The 19,443-nt window shown below is 38.3% G+C and overlaps 1 protein-coding gene across 1 annotated transcript in view; it reads right to left on the minus strand.

Moving 5' to 3' along the window:
* Positions 1-1,392: 1,392 nt before the first annotated feature.
* mybbp1a (MYB binding protein (P160) 1a) overlaps positions 1,393-19,443 on the minus strand; it is a 38,991-nt gene continuing 20,940 nt past the window's right edge. The window contains exons 16-27 of the mRNA XM_071547451.1: positions 18,286-18,402; positions 16,820-16,963; positions 14,894-15,067; positions 12,921-13,078; positions 12,271-12,405; positions 11,452-11,486; positions 9,100-9,248; positions 7,938-8,006; positions 6,615-6,728; positions 3,830-3,937; positions 3,590-3,714; positions 1,393-3,028 (exon numbers count right to left, since the gene is read on the minus strand). Of these exons, the coding sequence (XP_071403552.1) occupies positions 2,686-3,028; positions 3,590-3,714; positions 3,830-3,937; positions 6,615-6,728; positions 7,938-8,006; positions 9,100-9,248; positions 11,452-11,486; positions 12,271-12,405; positions 12,921-13,078; positions 14,894-15,067; positions 16,820-16,963; positions 18,286-18,402 (1,671 nt within the window). The 3' untranslated portion in view covers positions 1,393-2,685. The remainder of the gene's footprint in view (positions 3,029-3,589; positions 3,715-3,829; positions 3,938-6,614; positions 6,729-7,937; positions 8,007-9,099; positions 9,249-11,451; positions 11,487-12,270; positions 12,406-12,920; positions 13,079-14,893; positions 15,068-16,819; positions 16,964-18,285; positions 18,403-19,443) is intronic.

A 19,443-nucleotide genomic window follows, 5' to 3' on the forward strand; every position in this document is an offset into this window, starting at 1 on the left:
GTTGTGTTCCTTACTCGCATGCATGTGTGCATTCAAGGCTTCATGCATTCCTGTATGTATTCATATACCATTTTATGATTATGTGCAGTATGAGTGTCATGTATGTACATTGTCTTATGTATGTAAGCCATATATGAGTATTAATTGTTCTTTTATATGCACTTTATTCTTATTTGTCTTTATTATGTTAAGTGTGATGAGACCTGTTGACTCTACACGCACGGTTCTTCTCATCAATTGAAAAACACTCCATTGTCCACTTTCATAAATGTAGGTTGCCCTCTATAGCAGTACTGGGTAGACATTACATCATTCACAACTACAAGTGTATAGGCGTTTGCATTTTATATGTAGGCTATTTGTACGTTTTTCCCACAGCGCAGCCGAGGGTATCACAGGGCAAATTCAGGCCAGTCAGTCAGTCAGTGAGTCAGTCAGGCGAGGCTTAGTGAGATTATTCGCTTCGTCAGATGGCCTCTAGAGGGCGTCTTTGTGAGGTAGTGTTTCCCATACAGAGGCACAAAAACAAGTTGGTCAATGTATAGAATTGACCTAAATCGATCTCTGATGCGCACATCACGTCAGGTTTGTCATTTGTCATGCACAGACCAGCAGCATATGTATACTCAATTTGCTCCAAACTCGCCTGTGTTAGTAACAGGATTTGTAAACAGTAACACGTCTTCTGCTGCCCTACAAAATTTAACGAGAGGTAATGTTATTATCTTGTGGTATTTAAGTAACATTATGGAATTAGGTACTTTAACTGTGTTGCAGTGCTTCAGTGCATAGAATTGAAATGCCTGGGGTCTGTACAGGATCTGTGTTTGTTTCTTTATAAGGGGTCCAAGCACGTAGTGCTGGAACCATATTGTTTTTGCTGGAATTCTTTCTTTCTTTTTCTCCCCTAAAAGTGTCTGCAGCTCAGAAACTGTAAGTCCTACAGTAACCATATTTGGCAGGTGGGCTCCTATGGCCCACAACTACTCAGGCAAGGCAGTCCACGCACATTGGCCAGATGGTGGCCCTATAACAAGCAACTTTACATTTTGGCCAATAACTTTAGTCATTATTGATTAAATTGGGCATGGCTTATTGCATAATAACCAAATATTCATCGGCATTAAAGGCACAACTTCAAAAATTCATAAAAAAAATCAGCCTTATGTCCTAGAGAGTTGAAATTTTCAGGACATGTTGACTGAAGTGAGATAAATCATTTGTACACTGGTACCTACCGTCGATTCTGAAGTCACCCCCCTCTGTTTATGGCAAAAAGTGACTGTGATCCCAGTGTTGTACTCCACACTTGTACTAAACAGTACGTCACAGGAAAATGATTTTTGAAATCATCATACCTTAATTAGTAAACAACCAAATTTTTAATATCTTGAAAACTGAGTGTACGGTAGATGGAAATGTGCAGCTGCAAATAGTTTGATAAATTGACAATGTGATATGTTCAAGATAGTTTGATCAATCTTCAATACAAATGATGTCTGGACTGTCAAGATGTCGTCTGTAAAGCCATGTGTAAATTGATTAATGTGGGGCACTAATACAGTTATAATATTCTTTCTGAGGCTTTCAATATGGGTTGGAGTATCACCTATGACTAATCACTTGACCCTTTGTTTCGTTTCCCCACTGTGGCACACCGAAGTGGAGGTTGGCAGAGTGGTAAATCTCAGGTCTTTGGAGCACATGTTTGTGAGTACAAGTGCCTGAAGAACTGTGACTTTTTGAAGTTTCATGAAAAGTAAATCAACACTAAATCACACAGTGCATAAAACTCAAAGCAGGTGTTTGACATCATCTGTCAATGGCAAAATACCTGATTGGCATCACTGATTGGGGTGGGACCAGACCTTTCAACCCATAGAGAGCAGTGCAGCAGCAGTTTTCTGGCTCATGTGACTTACTATTGTTTAATTTGTTAATGGAGAGTACTACAATGTCCTATAAAGTGATTAGCACCATCAATCATAGGCTGCAGTATCACAATACTTCTCCCTTTAGCAAGCCTAAAGCATCAGCCTTTCATGTGGAAGATTGTGGGTTCAAATCCAGGCTTGTTCTTTCCAAAGTCGTTACTCGTCAAGAACAAGTAATAGAAAGTTTGGCCGTAAGTAACTTCAACAACGTGGGTGCAGCTGCCTTGGTAAATGTGAAGTCTTTTTTCCACTTTGTCAACTGCCTGTATATTGAGTGTGAACTTTTACTACTTAATAGAATGTTCATTTGATTGATTTTCACATTTCACAGATCTTGCTTGCTAATGTTGCATTGCTGACTGATAGAACCATTTCTAATGATCTAAAGCTGATTGACTAAGACTACATATTCTAGCATACATTGGAAAAAATGTTGTAATGAATTTCCAGGAAGAGAAAGGAATTTATTGTAATAGATTACTATGGTTCTAATCAGAAGCAGTCACGGGTAAGAAAAATAACCCTTGTTCATTTCCTTTCCAGAAATCTCAACTTTTCATATGCAAAGAACCCATATTGAAACATACAATGTTGTCAGAGCTGTGAGTGACTACCAGTACATAGCAGCTAAGTGAACTCCATGGACAGTTAAAAATTGGTACAGGAAAACAACCAAAACAAAGGAAATTATCAAAAGGCTTGTTTGTGTCCAATTAAGAAGCATACAACCAGCCATACACCAGTGTCCAGTTTACTTATCCCCTCCTCCCTCTTTCTTCTGTTTCTTCTTTTTGGCTGGCTTGCTCTCAGATTGTGTCCTGATCTTCTTGGCTGAGCTGGGTTGTGAGGGTGTCTCTCCATCCCCTGGCTGTTTCCTCTTTGTTTTGTTCTTGTTATTCTTCTTCTTGACTTGTCCTTTTTCTCCCACTGGTTTGTCTGTGGAGGTCGAGATGTCTGCTGCTAGTTCTAAAGGACTCTGCTTCTTGCGGTTCTTCCGCTTTTTTGTTTCTGGTAGGAAGCCTTTCTTCTTCTTGGGGATTGATAGCTGTCCAGCTTCCTCGTTGGACTTCTTCATCTTTTCAGCTTTGGGCTTACTGTCAAAATGAGCAACAAAACATGCAAGGTCACCATGAAGGCTTTGGGGTACGGTCTAAAAAAAACCTAAACGCATGTTCACACTGCGACTAACCAGCAATCAGTAAGTAATCGAAAGTCCATTGAAAGGACAAGAAAAGTAGACCACAACTGAACTTTGCACGGTCATCAGCCATCAACAGCCAATCAAATTTTGGAGCTTCCTTGTTTCCCTACTGACGTGATTTTGTTTCACAAAAAATAGTAAAATGGACGAGAAGTTCACTACAGCCATTCAAAGCCACATTTATTTGAAAGACTGGCTGGAGATAAACATCTGAAAAACGAACTGTTGCATCCATTGTTGGGGTTGTCACAATTTGTGAGAACAAAGCAACCCATCAACCATGTTGCTTGCAGTGTGAACAAGCAGTTAGGCCCTAACATTTTCAAAATGTTCTCAGCTGTCCTTTAATGACGCAACTTTTCTAGCAACATTGCATCACTGATATCCATGTGCAGCATCTCTAGAGCTATAAAGTAAAAAAAAAATTAATAATTTGGACATTGTAATAACTCACTTGACTCCAAAGTGTTTCATTACAGCCCAGTATGTGTCTTCCAGCTGCCCAGTCTTCCTGAAAGTGATGACGTTGGTCAAGGACTGCAGCACCGTCCGAAGGGGCTCAAGATCCACCGACAACTTCTACAAAGTACAGGCCATAAGAAATGTCGGTCAGTATAGACTGCAACCACATCAACATCATGCCTCCATCCAGCTCCACAAAATATTTTCATCCTTAAACTCCCAGCCCACCTACCTGCTGGTGAACGTGCTTGACCAGGAACTGACAGACCTCCAGGGCTTTGACCACCTTTTCCTGGACCACCTTGCTTTCAGTCTGACCAGCCTGCTTCTGAGAGAGACTCTGAGAGAAGGTAGACGCTAGGGTTAGACTGGTGTATCCATTTAGCCTTTTTATTATCAGCCTTTTATTACAAATGGGATCTGATCCAGTCAGTGTTTTTCCACCTCTGACATGATGGATATGACAGTTTTGAATGATAACATAGTTATTGTAGAATTGATGAATATTACACTGGTTGTCTCTGAGAAGCCCTTAACCTGAAACGGTTCTAATGAGACATTTTGATCAGATTCCACACAAGTATGCATGATCATGTTTTTATTACTGTTGTCTTTATCATCATCATCATCCTGGGTTTCAATGTGTTTCACAAGTTTCAGTGTCCCATGGTCTAAATGCTGTTTCAAAGGCTTCTAGGGAAAACACTGAGTACTTGGAATTTTTTGGGCAAGAAAATTGTCAAAATCATTTCATATCGGTCAAATATAATAGTGGCATTATTCGGTCACTCTGTCATCAACAAAATCGTCAAATCCTAAAATGATATAAAATACAACCTTTGTAAAAAAAAAAAAAATGTATATATATATATATGTATGTATATATGTATATATATAATAATGTGTGTATATATATATATATATTTTTTTTATATATATATACATTTGTTTTTACAAAGGTTGTATTTTATATCATTTTAGGATTTGACGATTTATATTTTATATCATACAGTACATCTACAGTATATTGTAAAGTTTGGAATCACTGAGAAATTATGTTTTTCGAAAGAAAATGATACTTTTATTCACCAAGGTAGCATTAAATTGCTCAAAAAATACAGCCAAGACATTGATAATGCTACAAACTACTATTTCCATTTCAAATAACTGTTCTATTCTCCAGAGTCTCTAGTTTCTCAAACTGCGCAGTTGTGCATCTGGGCCCTCCACTTCTCTTTCTGTCATGGTTAGATCCAGCTTGCTCTCTTCTTTCAAGACAGTGGTGCACACTTTCATACTTTGTATGAAATCTTCAGTTTCTTGCCAATGTCACACATGGAATACCCTTTATCTCTCAAAAAAACAAGTGACTGATGAGTTTGTAGAGACCAGTACTGTCTCTGATGGACTGGCCAGCACAATCGCCTGATCTAAATCCTATCGAGCTTTTGGGGAACAGCTTGACTGTAAGGTCCAGGAGAAGTGCCCTACAAGCCAATCGCACCTATGCAGGGGTTGACAATGAGCAAAATATTCCACTGGCTCTCAGGGCCAGTAACTTTCCAAATTCACTGGCCCTGAAATAATTCGTTGTTTCTGCATTATTTTAACATTAATTGTATTTTCTCCTTCTGTAAGGGTTGTTATCACTGTGTATATGTGTTCAATGATGGTTAGAACTATAAACTCAAAAGTCAACTGATTCCTTGTTCACTACAAGTCTGGCGCTATGTTAGGGCTGGGCGATATGGACCAAAAATCATATCTCGGTATTTTTAGGCTGAATGACGATACACAATATATATCTCGGTATTTTCTACGAAGTGGGCTAAATGTTCAGTTGTAAGTGGGGGTGGGCGATATGGACAAAATCAAATATCACAGTATTTTTTACCAAATACCTCAATATCGATATTGCGACAATATTGAAGGGATGACTATTGGTGCTTTCACAAAATATTTACACAATGAGATTTTTGATAAATAATCATCAGTAATGTGGATATAATGACTAAGTGGGTAAAGGCAAATAATAGAACAGCTAGAACAGTCTGGTAAGTTCAGAAAATTACATCACTTTACTGTAATGCAGCCTTTAAAACCAGGAGAAGACACTTATGCCATATCACGATATTACGATATCCAAAATCTAGGACGATATCTAGTCTCATATCATGATATCGATATAATATCGATATATTGCCCAGCCCTACGCTATGTAACATTAGCCTAAAAAAATCGCTAGGTGGCACTGTCTACCAAGCTAACATTAGCCATTGACAGAGTAACGTTATCTTGGGCTCACCAGTGTGTGGCAACTCTGCAAGGAAAGCTACGTGTTAGCTACAGCATCACCCTCCGATTGGCTAGCTCGCTACAAACTTCGTATTCAACCTTACTCACAACTTTTCCACCTAGACTCACTTGTTAGCGTATGAGGGCATGGATAGTTTACAGTAGACTTGGCCGTAGTCTACAGTAGACTACATTTGTGTGGCTCCTACCGGCACACCGGGCCAGTTAAAGCCGTTCATCAGCTGGCCTGGGGGTTGTAAACATATCGCCAGTGCCAATGTTGAGCCCTGCTATGGCAAGTGCTACAGGAAACATGGGGTGAAACTTCACCTGAATATCTAGTGAACCTGACAGCTCGAATGTCTAAGGTCTGCAGTAATGATGATGAAAAGAAAGTTTGAAGAATAGAACATTTATTTGAAATAGAAATAGTAGTTTGTAGCATTGTCAATGCATATCAGCGGAAAGTATCAATTTCTTTCAAAAACATAAAAAAATCTCAGTGATTGCAAACTTTTGAACGGTTGTGTATATATCTTGTGTCTTATATATACAGTACATATATAGACTTGGTTTCATAATAATTGATTGATCAAATTGTAAGTTATGTGTTATTGTGTAAATACATCAAATACTAAACAAAAATGAAAAACACAACAAACAATTAAGACAGTTCATGGACTGTTTGGTTTGGTATGATGTGGAGGGATTTGTTGACTTACCGCCGTCAGCTGACCTACGACCTTCTGACAGAGCTCCGTCCACTTTGTGCCAGACAACATCTGCTGAACCTCCCTGCTCTGCAGTGCTCGCAACACCAACACACACGCCTGGTTCTGCACACACACACACACACACACACACACACACACACACACACAGCAATGTGTCCTCAACAGAATGTTTGATGTACAGGGGGTGGAAAAAATAACAAAATACCTAATAATAAAGGAAATAGAATTATTTGAATGTTTAAATATTTTTTTAACAGTAGCAGTAGTACACTAATTCGTTTTTATTAAATAAATTATTATCTGTTAGCATTTTTTTTAATAATTACTGATGTTGTTAGAATTTAATTTGGATTGAAGATTTTGAATAATCAGCTTGAGCGTGGCTCAGCGTCTGATGGAGCTTTGAAATAATCAAACCTTTAATATGGCTTTATGAAAGCAATACAGTTAAAGTTATGTGAATAAACATTTACAAAAGAGTGTGAACATTTTATTTAAAGTATTTATACATTCAAAAAATTCTATTCAATAACAATGTCTCCTCTATTCAAGCAACGGCTCCGTTTTAAAAGTCTGTGTGTCTGTGCTTGGTGCGACAATATCACAGCATCATGTTCAGTTTAACATTATTATCTTATCTTTAATATCACAATCCAAATCATATCCATAACGTTAACTACTCTTATGGAGCGCAGAGCAAAGTTTTGGTGAGCAGGCATATGGAGAACGGAGATGCGGGGTGTCAGATCCATGGAAAAGAGACAGCAAACTGGTTTGTAATTAAGGATTTAAAATTCACTCGTCACTCTGATGATTAACGGGGCTCAGCGGGCGGACATGCTGCTCCACCAGAAACATTTTTAAATGCACAGTAGGAACATTTATTCACTGACAAATACCCTAAACTGTACACACACTGCACTGCTGCGTTCACAGCTATACTGCTAACTTCATACTCTCTGCTCGCCAGTCTCTCTCTCTCTCTCTTGACTTATTAGTGTGCATGTAAAGGCTACCAATCGTCTCTGTGGTCTCATTTGTTGGGAAAAGTTGGAAAGTCTTAAAGACCCTTTGAGTGACTATTAATACTTGAATCAATGCAAAGCATAAGCATAGTTTAACGTTTTTAGATGAGTGATGTTTTCAATTTCATTAAAGCATGAGGCTAAGTGTGAGTGTCTTGTATAGTCACAGTTAAAGACAACAGAGGTTGTGCATCTTGGGGCTGATCTCTAACATTCACACTGCAAAGGATTTGGACTGACTATACAATTGCAAGCATATTAACTGCTCAAGCAGGACTGTTTTTACCTGTTGGTGTTCTCGAACCCCAGCTGTGATGTGTTGCACTGCTGTATCCACCAGGTTAACACACAGAACCTGGAAATAACACACAAGACAAGCCAAATCTGACTTCACCACTGCAACACTGGTCATCAAAATCAAAGTGTCATGCGCTCTAGTGCCATCCTGCAGCTGTGTACAACATTAAAGGAATAGCTATAAACAGAATAAGCTAGGGCTGCAACTAACGATTATTTTCATTGTCGATTAATCTGTCGATTATTTTCTCGATTAATCGATTAGTTGTTCGGTCTATAAAATGTCAGAAAATGGTGAAAAATTATGACGTCCTCAAATGTCTTGTTTTGTCCACAACCCAAAGATATTCAGTTTACTGTCATAGAGGAGTAAAGAAACCAGAAAATATTCACATTTAAGAAGCTGGAATCAGAGAATTTTGACTTATTTTTCTTAAAAAATTACTCAAACCGATTAATCGATTATCAAAATAGTTGGCGATTAATTTAATAGTTGACAGCTAATCGATTAATCGATTTATCGTTGCAGCTCTAGAATAAGCCCAATTCCTTGTTTCACTTGCCACGCAACACAAAAAGTTGTTACCATTTTCCTCTGCCTAAAATAATGCAACATGAGGTAAATCCAGGCCTTTTGGACTCAGTGCAACGGTTTGACTACAAAACATTTGTGCTCCACAAGTTGTTTAGAGAAATGTGATGGACATGTTACATCCTTTTTGGATCTCTAACCATTCAATTCAATAATTTGTTAGAAGTCTGAGCTGGTCCTGCAGTGTGTGTAGTGTGCAGTTTTCAATGTGGGGTGAACTTTCCCTTTAACATCATAAACTAATTCAAACAAATTCAAGTATCAAAATGTTTCCCCCAGTCTTTACATATAAATTATAGAAACTTCAGTCCATGCATCTTTCATGTGTGCATTATAACTTCCACTGAAAGATAATCTGCAGCCTGTTGTATCTGTTAAACTTTAGTTAAAACATATGCTAATTTGACAAACCAAACTACAATTTTAGCCAGATTTCTATGGTGCAACTAAACAAAGACACAGCTTTAGTGTCAAGCTAACTAGTTTCAACTTAAAAGTTAAACTGCTGGACAGGCTGAACATGCTTCTAGTCTTGAATATGGACCATGCTTGTACTTACAGGAAATCTGGTGAATAAGTCGCTGAACATCTGAGCGGTCAGAGGGCTCTTCCTCCTGCTCATGAAGGAGCACAGAGCCTCTTTGAAGATGGTGGAAACCCGATCCACGTCCACGTTCCCCATGAACCACAACTGGACAACAAACACAGGGGTCAAGCGTCCTTTCCACAACAGACAACTTTCCTTCTTAAATGTGATAGTATTTTGTGGTTCTGTGTGGTACTGGGCAAAGATTAGAACGATCAAAGAATCATTCATCACATCGCATCATCGTTACCAGGGAAACACCTGTTAATTAAGACTCAAACTCAACATTTAAAACATTTAAGTATTTTCAAGGCCTTAAATTTAGATAATCCAATTTTAAACATTTTAAGAATAAAGAACTGTAGACACAACATCCTCCAAGTAGGGCTGGGCGATATATCAATATTATATCGATATCGTGATATGAGACTAGATATCGTCTTAGATTTTGGATATTGTAATATCGTGATATGGCATAAGTGTCTTCTCCTGGTTTTAAAGGCTGCATTACAGTAAAGTGATGTCATTTTCTGAACTTACCAGACTGTTCTAGCTGTTCTATTATTTGCCTTTACCCACTTAGTCATTATATCCACATTACTGATTATTATTTATCAAAAATCTAATTGTGTAAATATTTTGTGAAAGCAAACCAATAGTCATCCCTACAATATTGTCAATATCGATATCGAGGTATTTGGTAAAAAATATTGTGATATTTGATTTTGTCCGTATCGCCCAGCCCTACTTACAACTGAACATGTAGCCCACTTTGTAGAAAATACCGAGATATATATCGTGTATCGTCATTCAGCCTAAACATACCGAGATATGATTTTTGGTCCATATCGCCCAGCCCTACCTCCAAGCATAACCGCTCATTATCAATCCTTAATTTTCAATGACAGCAAATAGCCGCATATCCTTTGCCATAAAGACACAAATCTCTTGGGCTCCAGTGCTTGATTGTGAAAGCAGGGCTGCAAAAGAATGAATCAAAGTTGCTTGGCCTTTTCTTATTTTCAGGTGGTGACTTGAGTTTTTCATTGTGATGTGGTTGAACAGCATGTTGTAAGGCAAGGCTCTCTTACAATACTTAACAACAGTCTTTGTCTTGTTAGCTATCTTGTTGCCGTTTTCCCCCTTAATTGGAAACCCAAAATGCTGCCACACAGTAGACTTAAAACTTTACAGAGCCTCCTCACTTTCAGTTTGGCCTTAGTTCATCCTGTCTCCTACTTCATCTACACATAATGATTTCAGCTGGGCTCACCGGGTGTGTGATGGGTGTGTGATGACCCAAGCTAAAACTTCATAGCCTTGCGCTCGCTAGTGTTCAAACAATGCAAAAAGAGGAAACCTCTCAAACTGAAAGCGAAATTTTTGTGACACAAACTTTTGTTACATCCTTAAACACTTTGTACAAAAGAACAATCAATGATTCACAATTCCTTAACATCTATTATTCTTTCTCACCATTGCCAATCATCTAGTCAGAGAACAGACAAGGTACTGAATAGGGAAGTATAGATCAGTATGTTTTGGAGCCGATTCCGATTACCAATTTTGTAACGGTGTGATAGGCTGATCGGCAATTTGATCACCGATTGAAATGATGCATTTTACTCAGGCACATCATGTAAAAGTGCACAACAAGCATAATCAGTAAAACTTCAATCCAGCATTGTTTCAGATTGTTCTTATGGCTGCATGACATTGCTGCTTAACTGTATGGAAGAAATTATTGTTTTTATCCAAATATACATAGTTATTACATTTTAAAATGAATATATATGAGCTGTCAGTGTTTATTATATAATTAAAATTATATATAATTATATAATAAATATAAATAATCACTAAATAATCATTACTGAAATTAAAAACACCAAGGCCACTTAAAGATGCACACACTCTATTAAAAGTATTTAAATACTGTCAAAGGTCACATGTGCATAGATAACCAATCCAGGCCTATAATGTTATAAGGCATCTGATCAGCTGATTATGGTCGGTGGCCAGTTGATCAGTGCACCCATAGTACTGTATGATAAAGAAGCTGCTGAATTTCCTTTCATTTACACACATGACCTTCTGACTGCGTACTCTGCGTATGCGTACTTTGATTCTGACTACGTCATCCAATAATCTAAATACAACCTCCACTGTGAGGAGGTTGGAGTCAAGGAAGAAGGCACAAGAAATCAAGCTTGGTTAAAACCCGTAATTAAAAATGAGGTGATAGTAAAATGACTGTATGGAAACATACGTCCTCTGGTGCAGGTCTGTCTGGTGTCTGATCCTCTTTGGTCTCGGCAGGCGGAGCTCCTCTTAGTACTTTCACCAGGTACAGAGATGCACTGGAGGAGCACAATGAAACAGCCCTATCAAACACTGGTCATGTGACGTTGAACAGCATCAAAATCCAATACTTGACTTCAGCTGATTTGAGACTGTAAGCCTACACACACTTTCCATGTTCTTTCTGTCTCAGTAAGTTCTTCTGCTACTGATACCACTGCACGAATTTTACACTGTTGATGCGGGAAAATAGATTTTTCACATTTTCAATCATATATTTCTACTGTCAGAGTGGTGGTCGTTTATGTAATATATAATATTATATTCATGATTCATTTTCTTTGTCTCTGTATGTTCTACTGCTGTTATTTTGCACGCCCTGCACATATGCTGGAATTCATATCAATCTTTCAATCTTATTATGACCTCTGCCAACAGAGTTGGATGGGGGTTATGTTTTTGCCCCGGTCCGTTTGTCTGTTAACACGATAACTCCAAAAGTTATGAATGGATTTGCATGAAACTTTGGTCACGGGGCAACGAAGAACTGACTAACTTTTCGCATCAATTGGCCACAGGGGGGCGTGGCAGTGGGCGTGGCTTCTCACAAAAAGGCATATTGACGCTCTACCGACTGCCTTCTAGTATTCGTAATTAACATGCTCTGGTGTTAAAATTGTCAGTTATTTCATGTTTAGGGTTACGACCCAATTTCCCCACAGAGTTCAACAGAGTTTCATCTGATCTAATCTAACTTAATCTTTCATCCATACAGTGTGTGGTGTGTGTGGGTGGAAAATAAAGTTTTCTTTTCAGCTCAGCCATTAGAAAGGTAAGTCCAACCTGAAGTAATAGAGGCAGACTGACGAGTCGGCCAGTTTCTGGGCTTTGACCATCAGTTTCTCCAAAAGGTCATGGAGCTCCCCCTGTCTGTCACCAGCGGTCCTGCAGTAAACTTTGGATCTGCAAAGCTGGTTCCTGAAACAGCACAGAAGTTGGCAGCATACAAGTTTACTTTAAGTAATAACCTGCAACATTTTCACATAAATAAATGTCTGTTCTGCTACTTTCCATCAACCGACTGATATAACAAAATAGTGACTCAGCCTATACTAAACTCGCACACAGGAAGTGATTCAATTTACATTTTTGGTTTGTTTGGAATAAATTGAAGAACTTGGTAATTAGCATAAGCAGCGATAGCCACCATGGCTGAACAATCCAATCCAATCCAATCCAACTTTATTTGTTAAGCACTTTAAAAACAACCACCAAAGAAAAGAGTGCCGTTTGACAAGTGATGGGAATACACCACAGCAATGAGCGGTCAGCACCAAAGATGGAGACAAAAAAAACAACAAACAAACAAAAAAAAACACCACAAGTAATGAGCGGATGGCATCAAAGATGGAGACCAAAAAAAAAACAACACAACAGCAATGACTGCTTAGCACCAACAACAATGGAGACATGATGGATTACCACTGTGTTACCTGAAGATATCTGCAGCTCGACGGAGGAAGTCCTGCTCCTGCTGGTCACTGTCAGAACTCATTCCTCTGTCGATGACGGTCAGCAGAGGTTCCACCAAACCCAGAACCAGAGGACTGCTGGCCTGTCGGGCCACAAACACCTCCACCAGGTCCAATACCTACACCACAAACAACACCCAGACAGAGGAGGATGACTGATGAGACTGTAAAGGATAGTAGTTTGTAAATGATTAATCCAAAAACTTTTTACAAATCCCTCTGTAAATGACCAACTATTCAGTTCCTCATCAGAATGAAACAGGAAAACGCACTCAAGCGCAGATCCTGTACAAACCCACGGCGCGTGTGGTCAATTCGATTCAATTCTATGCACTGAAGCATGGTTATTGGTTAAATTCCAGTAACGTTACTTAAATATCACAACTTTACCTACCGTTAAAGTAGGGCTGCTCGATTATGGCAAAAATCATATTCACGATTATTTTGATTGATATTGAGATCATGATAATTTGACACGATTACTCATTGACTTTGGGAACATCATGCATTTATTGAACTGTAAAAAACAAAATTTGTCTTTTTAACACTGTATTTCTTTGAACTTTAAATATAATTGAACTGAAAAACTAAGAAATAAATGAAAATAAATACATACAAGTAAAAAAAAATTTGATGAATAAACAAAAAACTAAAATAAGTAATATATAAAAAATAATAAATAACACCAACTATGTTGTAGTGCCCTCTCACAACCTACTGCAAAATATTCAACATATTGATAAACTATATCTCTATATGTCAGTCACTCAGTCAGTCAGGTAACAGAGGCACAAAATCAAAAGTTGCTCACTGTATATAAATGGATCTAAATTGATCTCTAATGCGCCTGATGTGCGCATCATGTCATTTGGAGAGAATCTCCCGATGTGAGGGTGAAGTGAAAAGTGAAACTTAACATTCCACAGTCAGTAACTGGGATTTGTAGACAGTAACTCATCTTCGCTGCCCTACCGAGATTAACAGTAGGTGACTTTAACGTTACCATGTGGTATTTAAGTAACGTTAGTGGAATTAGGTAATTTAACCGTGTCTCAGTGCTTCAGTGCATAGAATTGAACACACACTGTGGGTCTGTACAGGGTTTCCACACCAATTCATTTGTTTTACCTTTCCTGTCGACCAGCAGCTCTCTTTCTGTCATCTTCTACCAAGGAAGGTTTAAAAATAAACTGAGAAACGCGCCAGCTCTCTGTTCTCGACTCGAGCTGAAACTACACACACCACAGCGTGTTTGGGCTTTGGAGGAGGGGCAGAGAGCACCGCTGCGAGGGAAAGGGGTGCGCTGAATTTACAACACAAGACAAAACGAGAACAACATTGCTAAACGGACTGCGGCACAAAAATCGTTTTATCTCGATTTTCTTGTTTTCATAATCGTGGGAAGCCAAAATCGTAATCGAAAATAAAATCGCTACGTTAAAGTTTGTAGGGCAGCAGAAGACGGGTTATCAGGTTACAGTTTACAAATCCTGTGCGAGTTTGGAGCAAATGTTAAGTTTCACTTTTGTTTTACACTGGGAAACTGTGGATTGAGTACAGTGCTGCTGGCCTGTGCATCTCCATGTGACAAAAATGATCTGATGCGACATCAGACGCATTACAGATCGATTAAGATCAGTTTCTATACACTGACCAACTTTTGATTTTGTGCCTCTGTATGAGAAACCCTGCATCTTGCAGTCAAAGACGCCCTCTAGAGGCCATCTCACGAAGCAACAGATGACTGCCTGCCTGACCTGAATTTGCCTTGTCATGCCCTCTGCTGTGCCGTGGGAAAAAGTGTTCCAACTGATATGCAAATTCATACGTCATAATACAAAAAGTGTTTTCATGACCATATTCAGATTTTTTTTTTCCCTATTCGCCTGCGGTGCCTCACCCTAAAAGACAACAGATTCATGATATTGGGCTACCTTGATCTTGAATTCTCGGACCAGAGTCTTCTCTTTCTGCAGTCTGGTCTTTTCATCTTTCTTGGCCTGGGTCTTTTTCTTCTGCTCAGAGAAGAGCATTGAGAGGCTATTGTCCAGCTTCATCATGGCTTCATCATCCAGATCGTCATCATCGCTGGCGTCCTCCTCAGTGGCCTGGATATGTAACAGGGTAGGACTAGTTACAACAAAAGCATTCAATAGAGTTTAATACTGCATTTCTGCTCAAGCGTTGGTGTACCCATGACCTCCGTACTATTGGTTGCTTGCAATGTTTGTGATCTAGGAACTGAAGCTTATTCTACTGCTGACCTCATTTGACGTCTCTCTGGATAAAAGTCACAGGAATTTGCACGCACCCAAACCTTTGCAGGCAACACTTTTGTTTGTTTTGAATCTTTCAATGCAAATAAATAGTAAGTGTGCCTCTTTTTTGTAACCATGCATATTGAGAGAAAAATATTTGTAGTTTTACATGACAATTTGTTGTAATTATGCAGGTCTCCAAGAATGCAAGTTTGAGGGTTTAAAGGTATATCTATTTTATTGAAGGTCAGTACCATAACAAATGTAGTAATGTTCCTTCACTAATACAGAATTGTACACATTCGCTGTTTTCTCGCAACCCCATTTTGAACAGAAGTGATGGAGTACAGTACAAGCCATTCAAGATTTTAAATTGTATGTTTTTTGCTGAGTGAAAAGGATACTTTGCATTTTTCCAAATTTCGACCCATGAGATTTCATCCTCTTGTTTATTAAGATCTCTTGTCCATTTCAAGGCACAGTTTGTAAATAGTTTATCAGCAGTTTCATTAAACAATGCATAACATTTTGTTATTGATGTTTTTTCTGCTTGAATTAGAACTAAAGAGTATACTTTATAATTTATGGACATTGACATTCACTTTATCTATAAGTACATTTTCATTAATATCATACTTTAGTGTAATGTAATTTAAATATTCAGATTGTGGTATACCCTTTTCTGTAATAAGATCATTAAAAGTCTTAAAACATCCATTGGTTAGGAGATGATGGACTTCGGTATCCCTTTTTCTTTCCATGTAATCCACTTTATTGTTTTTTTTATTTTCTGTTATATTAGAATTATTCCACAATGGTTGGTTTCCTGAAGAAATTGGGTTAATGCCCAAAGTTTTTTTTTTACATAGTTTCAATATTTTAAAAGATGTTTCAATAGGGCGATGCGCAATTTCTTTCGGATATGATTTCATAAAATATAAGCTTTTTAACCCTATATTCAAGTTCTCCATGATAATCCTTTCTATTTGCACCCAGTCTTTATTTTGTACTGATGGATCAAACCAATGTTGTATTTGGTGGCAACCAAATGCCAAGTAGTAACGATAAAAATTTGGTAACTGGAGTCCACCTTTCTGGTTGGAGCTAGACAGTCTCAAGTAGGAACATCTTGCCCTTTTTCCATGCCATATAAACCTAGAAATAGAAAAGCAGTACTCCCCTAAGCACCAGAATTGAAGACTTATGCTAAAGCAATCCAGCAGATTTTCCACCAAATCCAACCCAGTGGCACACAATATAATATGCAGTGTAGAGACTGCCACTTCTGTTTACCATAATTATACTAATGTCTCAAAAATTAATGTGCTAATGATTTATGATGATAAAATGCTACACGTGGCACCTTCCACAAATCAAACAGGTTTTGTCACAAAGCTTGCTATAATTCTGTAGTTTTCAATCCTGGTCCTCATGGACCCAGAGCCCTGCTGGTTTTCATTCTTGCCATAGCGAGTGATTTACACCTGGAACATCAGAAGAATGCAATTATCTAGCTGGTAGGATAGAAAACCAACAGTACTCTGGGCCACAAGGCACAGGATTGAGAACCACTGCTACAAGTTGAAACTCTGAACCACCCACCAAGGCATTCTGCTTCTGTAGGACCTTCATCATCTCCAAACGGAAGCTCTGGTCCACCTCCTCCTCCTCCTCCTCCTCCTCCTCCTCCTCCTCCATTGCTTCATCATCTTCCTCATCGGAGTCATCATCTGTTCCATCAGACTCCTGCTATAGCCAAAATCACATGGACTCAAGATCAATCAATATCATTTTGACTACGTTGTTTTTGGAAACCTGGTATCAAGTCTTTAGAAATCTCCTCAAACAGTACAAGAGCACAAATCAAAGGCAAATCTAATGGTTTATCTATTTAGTAGTGTATTTGATAGGGACAGTTCCGTTAACATTATTGCACTTCACAATTAAAATATAAAAGATGTATGCACATGGAGTTTGTAGCTACTGCTAATTTCCAAAACGAGTCCCTAGTTGGGCTTTTAAATAGACTACAACTATCAAAAATGTCTTGTATAGGCATCACACAATGTATGTACACTGCACAACAACAAACAAGAAATTCAGAAATGCACCTACAATACGCCATAATCAGTCAATCTTAAGATTAGCTATGATAATATAAACAATGGCTATAAGTAGGGCTGGGTTTAAAAAAAAATTCCGATTCAAATCGATCTTCATTTGAATTATCCAATATCGATTCATAAAATCCCAAGATCGATCTTTTAATATATGCCCAATATATGCCTGTAGAGTTTGTAGAGTTGCACAACTTGCACTATATTGTGTTGACTGCTGTAGTGTGTTGGTCATGTAAATAAAAAGTACATTAATGTAACTGCTTTGGGGTCAATTCTTAATGTAAACATTAATATTTTTAATAATGCACCAGGTTAGAGGGTTCCTTGTACAATTTACAGCATTAGTTCTCTGAGAATCTCTTTCATATCCAAGCAAAATTGATATTGTAACTGAAATATCCCTAACCAAATCGATACTGAAACGAATCAAATCGGAAATCGAATCGAAACCTTGTGAATCGGAATCAAATCGATTCGGGAAATCAGTGGCGATACCCAGCCCTAGCTATAAGTGAGTACAAGCCTGATTAGATTTCAGCCAGTTCTTGTCTTCTGAGTTAAATATTTATGCATCCTTAATTTGTTTCATTTCAGTTGTAGTTTATTCCAGAGTTTGGTACCCTTTACAGAGAATGCTGATTGTGCAAAAGCAGTCCTACAGTGTGGTTCTCTGCAGTTGCACTTCTGGTTACTCAATTGCCCTCTTGTCTACTAATGCATACTATATACTGCATATATATATATACACACACACACACTTAGACTCCTTGGAACTAACTTATTTAAGCATTTGAAAACAAGTTTAAGATAGGAAAACTGAATAAAACTCTCAAAACTAAGTAGATTGTACTTTTCCAGGATATGGCAGTGATACCATCTTCTAGGTTTTTTATTCTGGATAGAATATACAGGTGATTAGAGTTGTGCTCATGTAAGAGAAGAACTTACCTCCATCTCCTCATCTTGTCCCTCCTCGGATGTCTTCTTTTCTTTCGTCTTGGTTTTGTCAGAGTCATTGTCATCGGTGACCACCACAGCGCTCTCATCCTTGTCTGGGTCCAGAACCTACCCAACCACACCAATCATTACGTTCACTTACAATACTACCAGTGCAATAGAAATATACTAAATTACCTGCATTACTAGGGGTGTAATAGTTCATGTATTTGTTCCATATACATTTGGTCCAGCGGTTTGCGGTATGCCTTTAACGGACCACGATTGGAACGATACAACGTCCGCCATTTCTGGGGAAACGTAGCAGTCAAACTTCACATTTTACAGAGATCCCACCAGCCAACAAAACACCGGACCCCGAAAGGACTAGCGCAAACGGCAGTACCAGTGATGTCAACGTTAACAACGTTAATCCTCCGGATCCTCAGACAGGTAAGAAGCAGCAGTCCAAAGACAATTTTCAGGCTAACTGGCTCAGAATATATCCGTGGCTCTAAGTTAACAATGGTAATGAGCTGCTCGATTTGTAAAATGTACGGTGCTGCACCTTTTATATAATAGGACAATGTAGTTAAGCTCAGTAGTATCCCCCCCCCCCCCAATCCACCTGGGTGGTGGATGAAAAACTGAGGGAAAACCAGGCAGGTTTCAGTCATGGAAGATCGTGCTGCTACCCTCAGGATCATCACTGAGCAATCCTTGGAATGGCACACACCTGTTTATGTCAATTTCATTGACTTTGAAAAGGCATTTGACAGCATAGACCTACAGTATATAAGCGTTATCCTTTAACAGTTTCTATTATTATTATGCAATTCATTTAGAGGGGCATTATATTATCCGGCATTTATTACATTATCAGTTGGTACAAGTAGGGCTGGGCGATATGGTTGAAATCAATATCATGATAATCATAAAAAAAATTCTCGATATCAATATATATCATGATATGGTTCATGTATGGAAAATCACGTTAAATAATCAAATGAATGTTCATCTCATTGAACCGAATGGTAATGTTAGGTGTGATGTCAAACAAAACAGAAATATTCAAATAATATTCCTACCATACCTCATTTTATCAGAGTTTTTAAGTAAAATTTGCTTGTCATCATCAATTTAGACAGCAGAAATGTGTGTCACGATATC

Source organism: Centroberyx affinis, unplaced genomic scaffold (genome assembly GCF_046629955.1).
Source record: "Centroberyx affinis isolate AG114_WGS23_722 - 3 ecotype Tasmania unplaced genomic scaffold, CSIRO-AGI_Caff_v1 ptg005927l_1, whole genome shotgun sequence".
NCBI lineage: Eukaryota > Metazoa > Chordata > Actinopteri > Beryciformes > Berycidae > Centroberyx > Centroberyx affinis.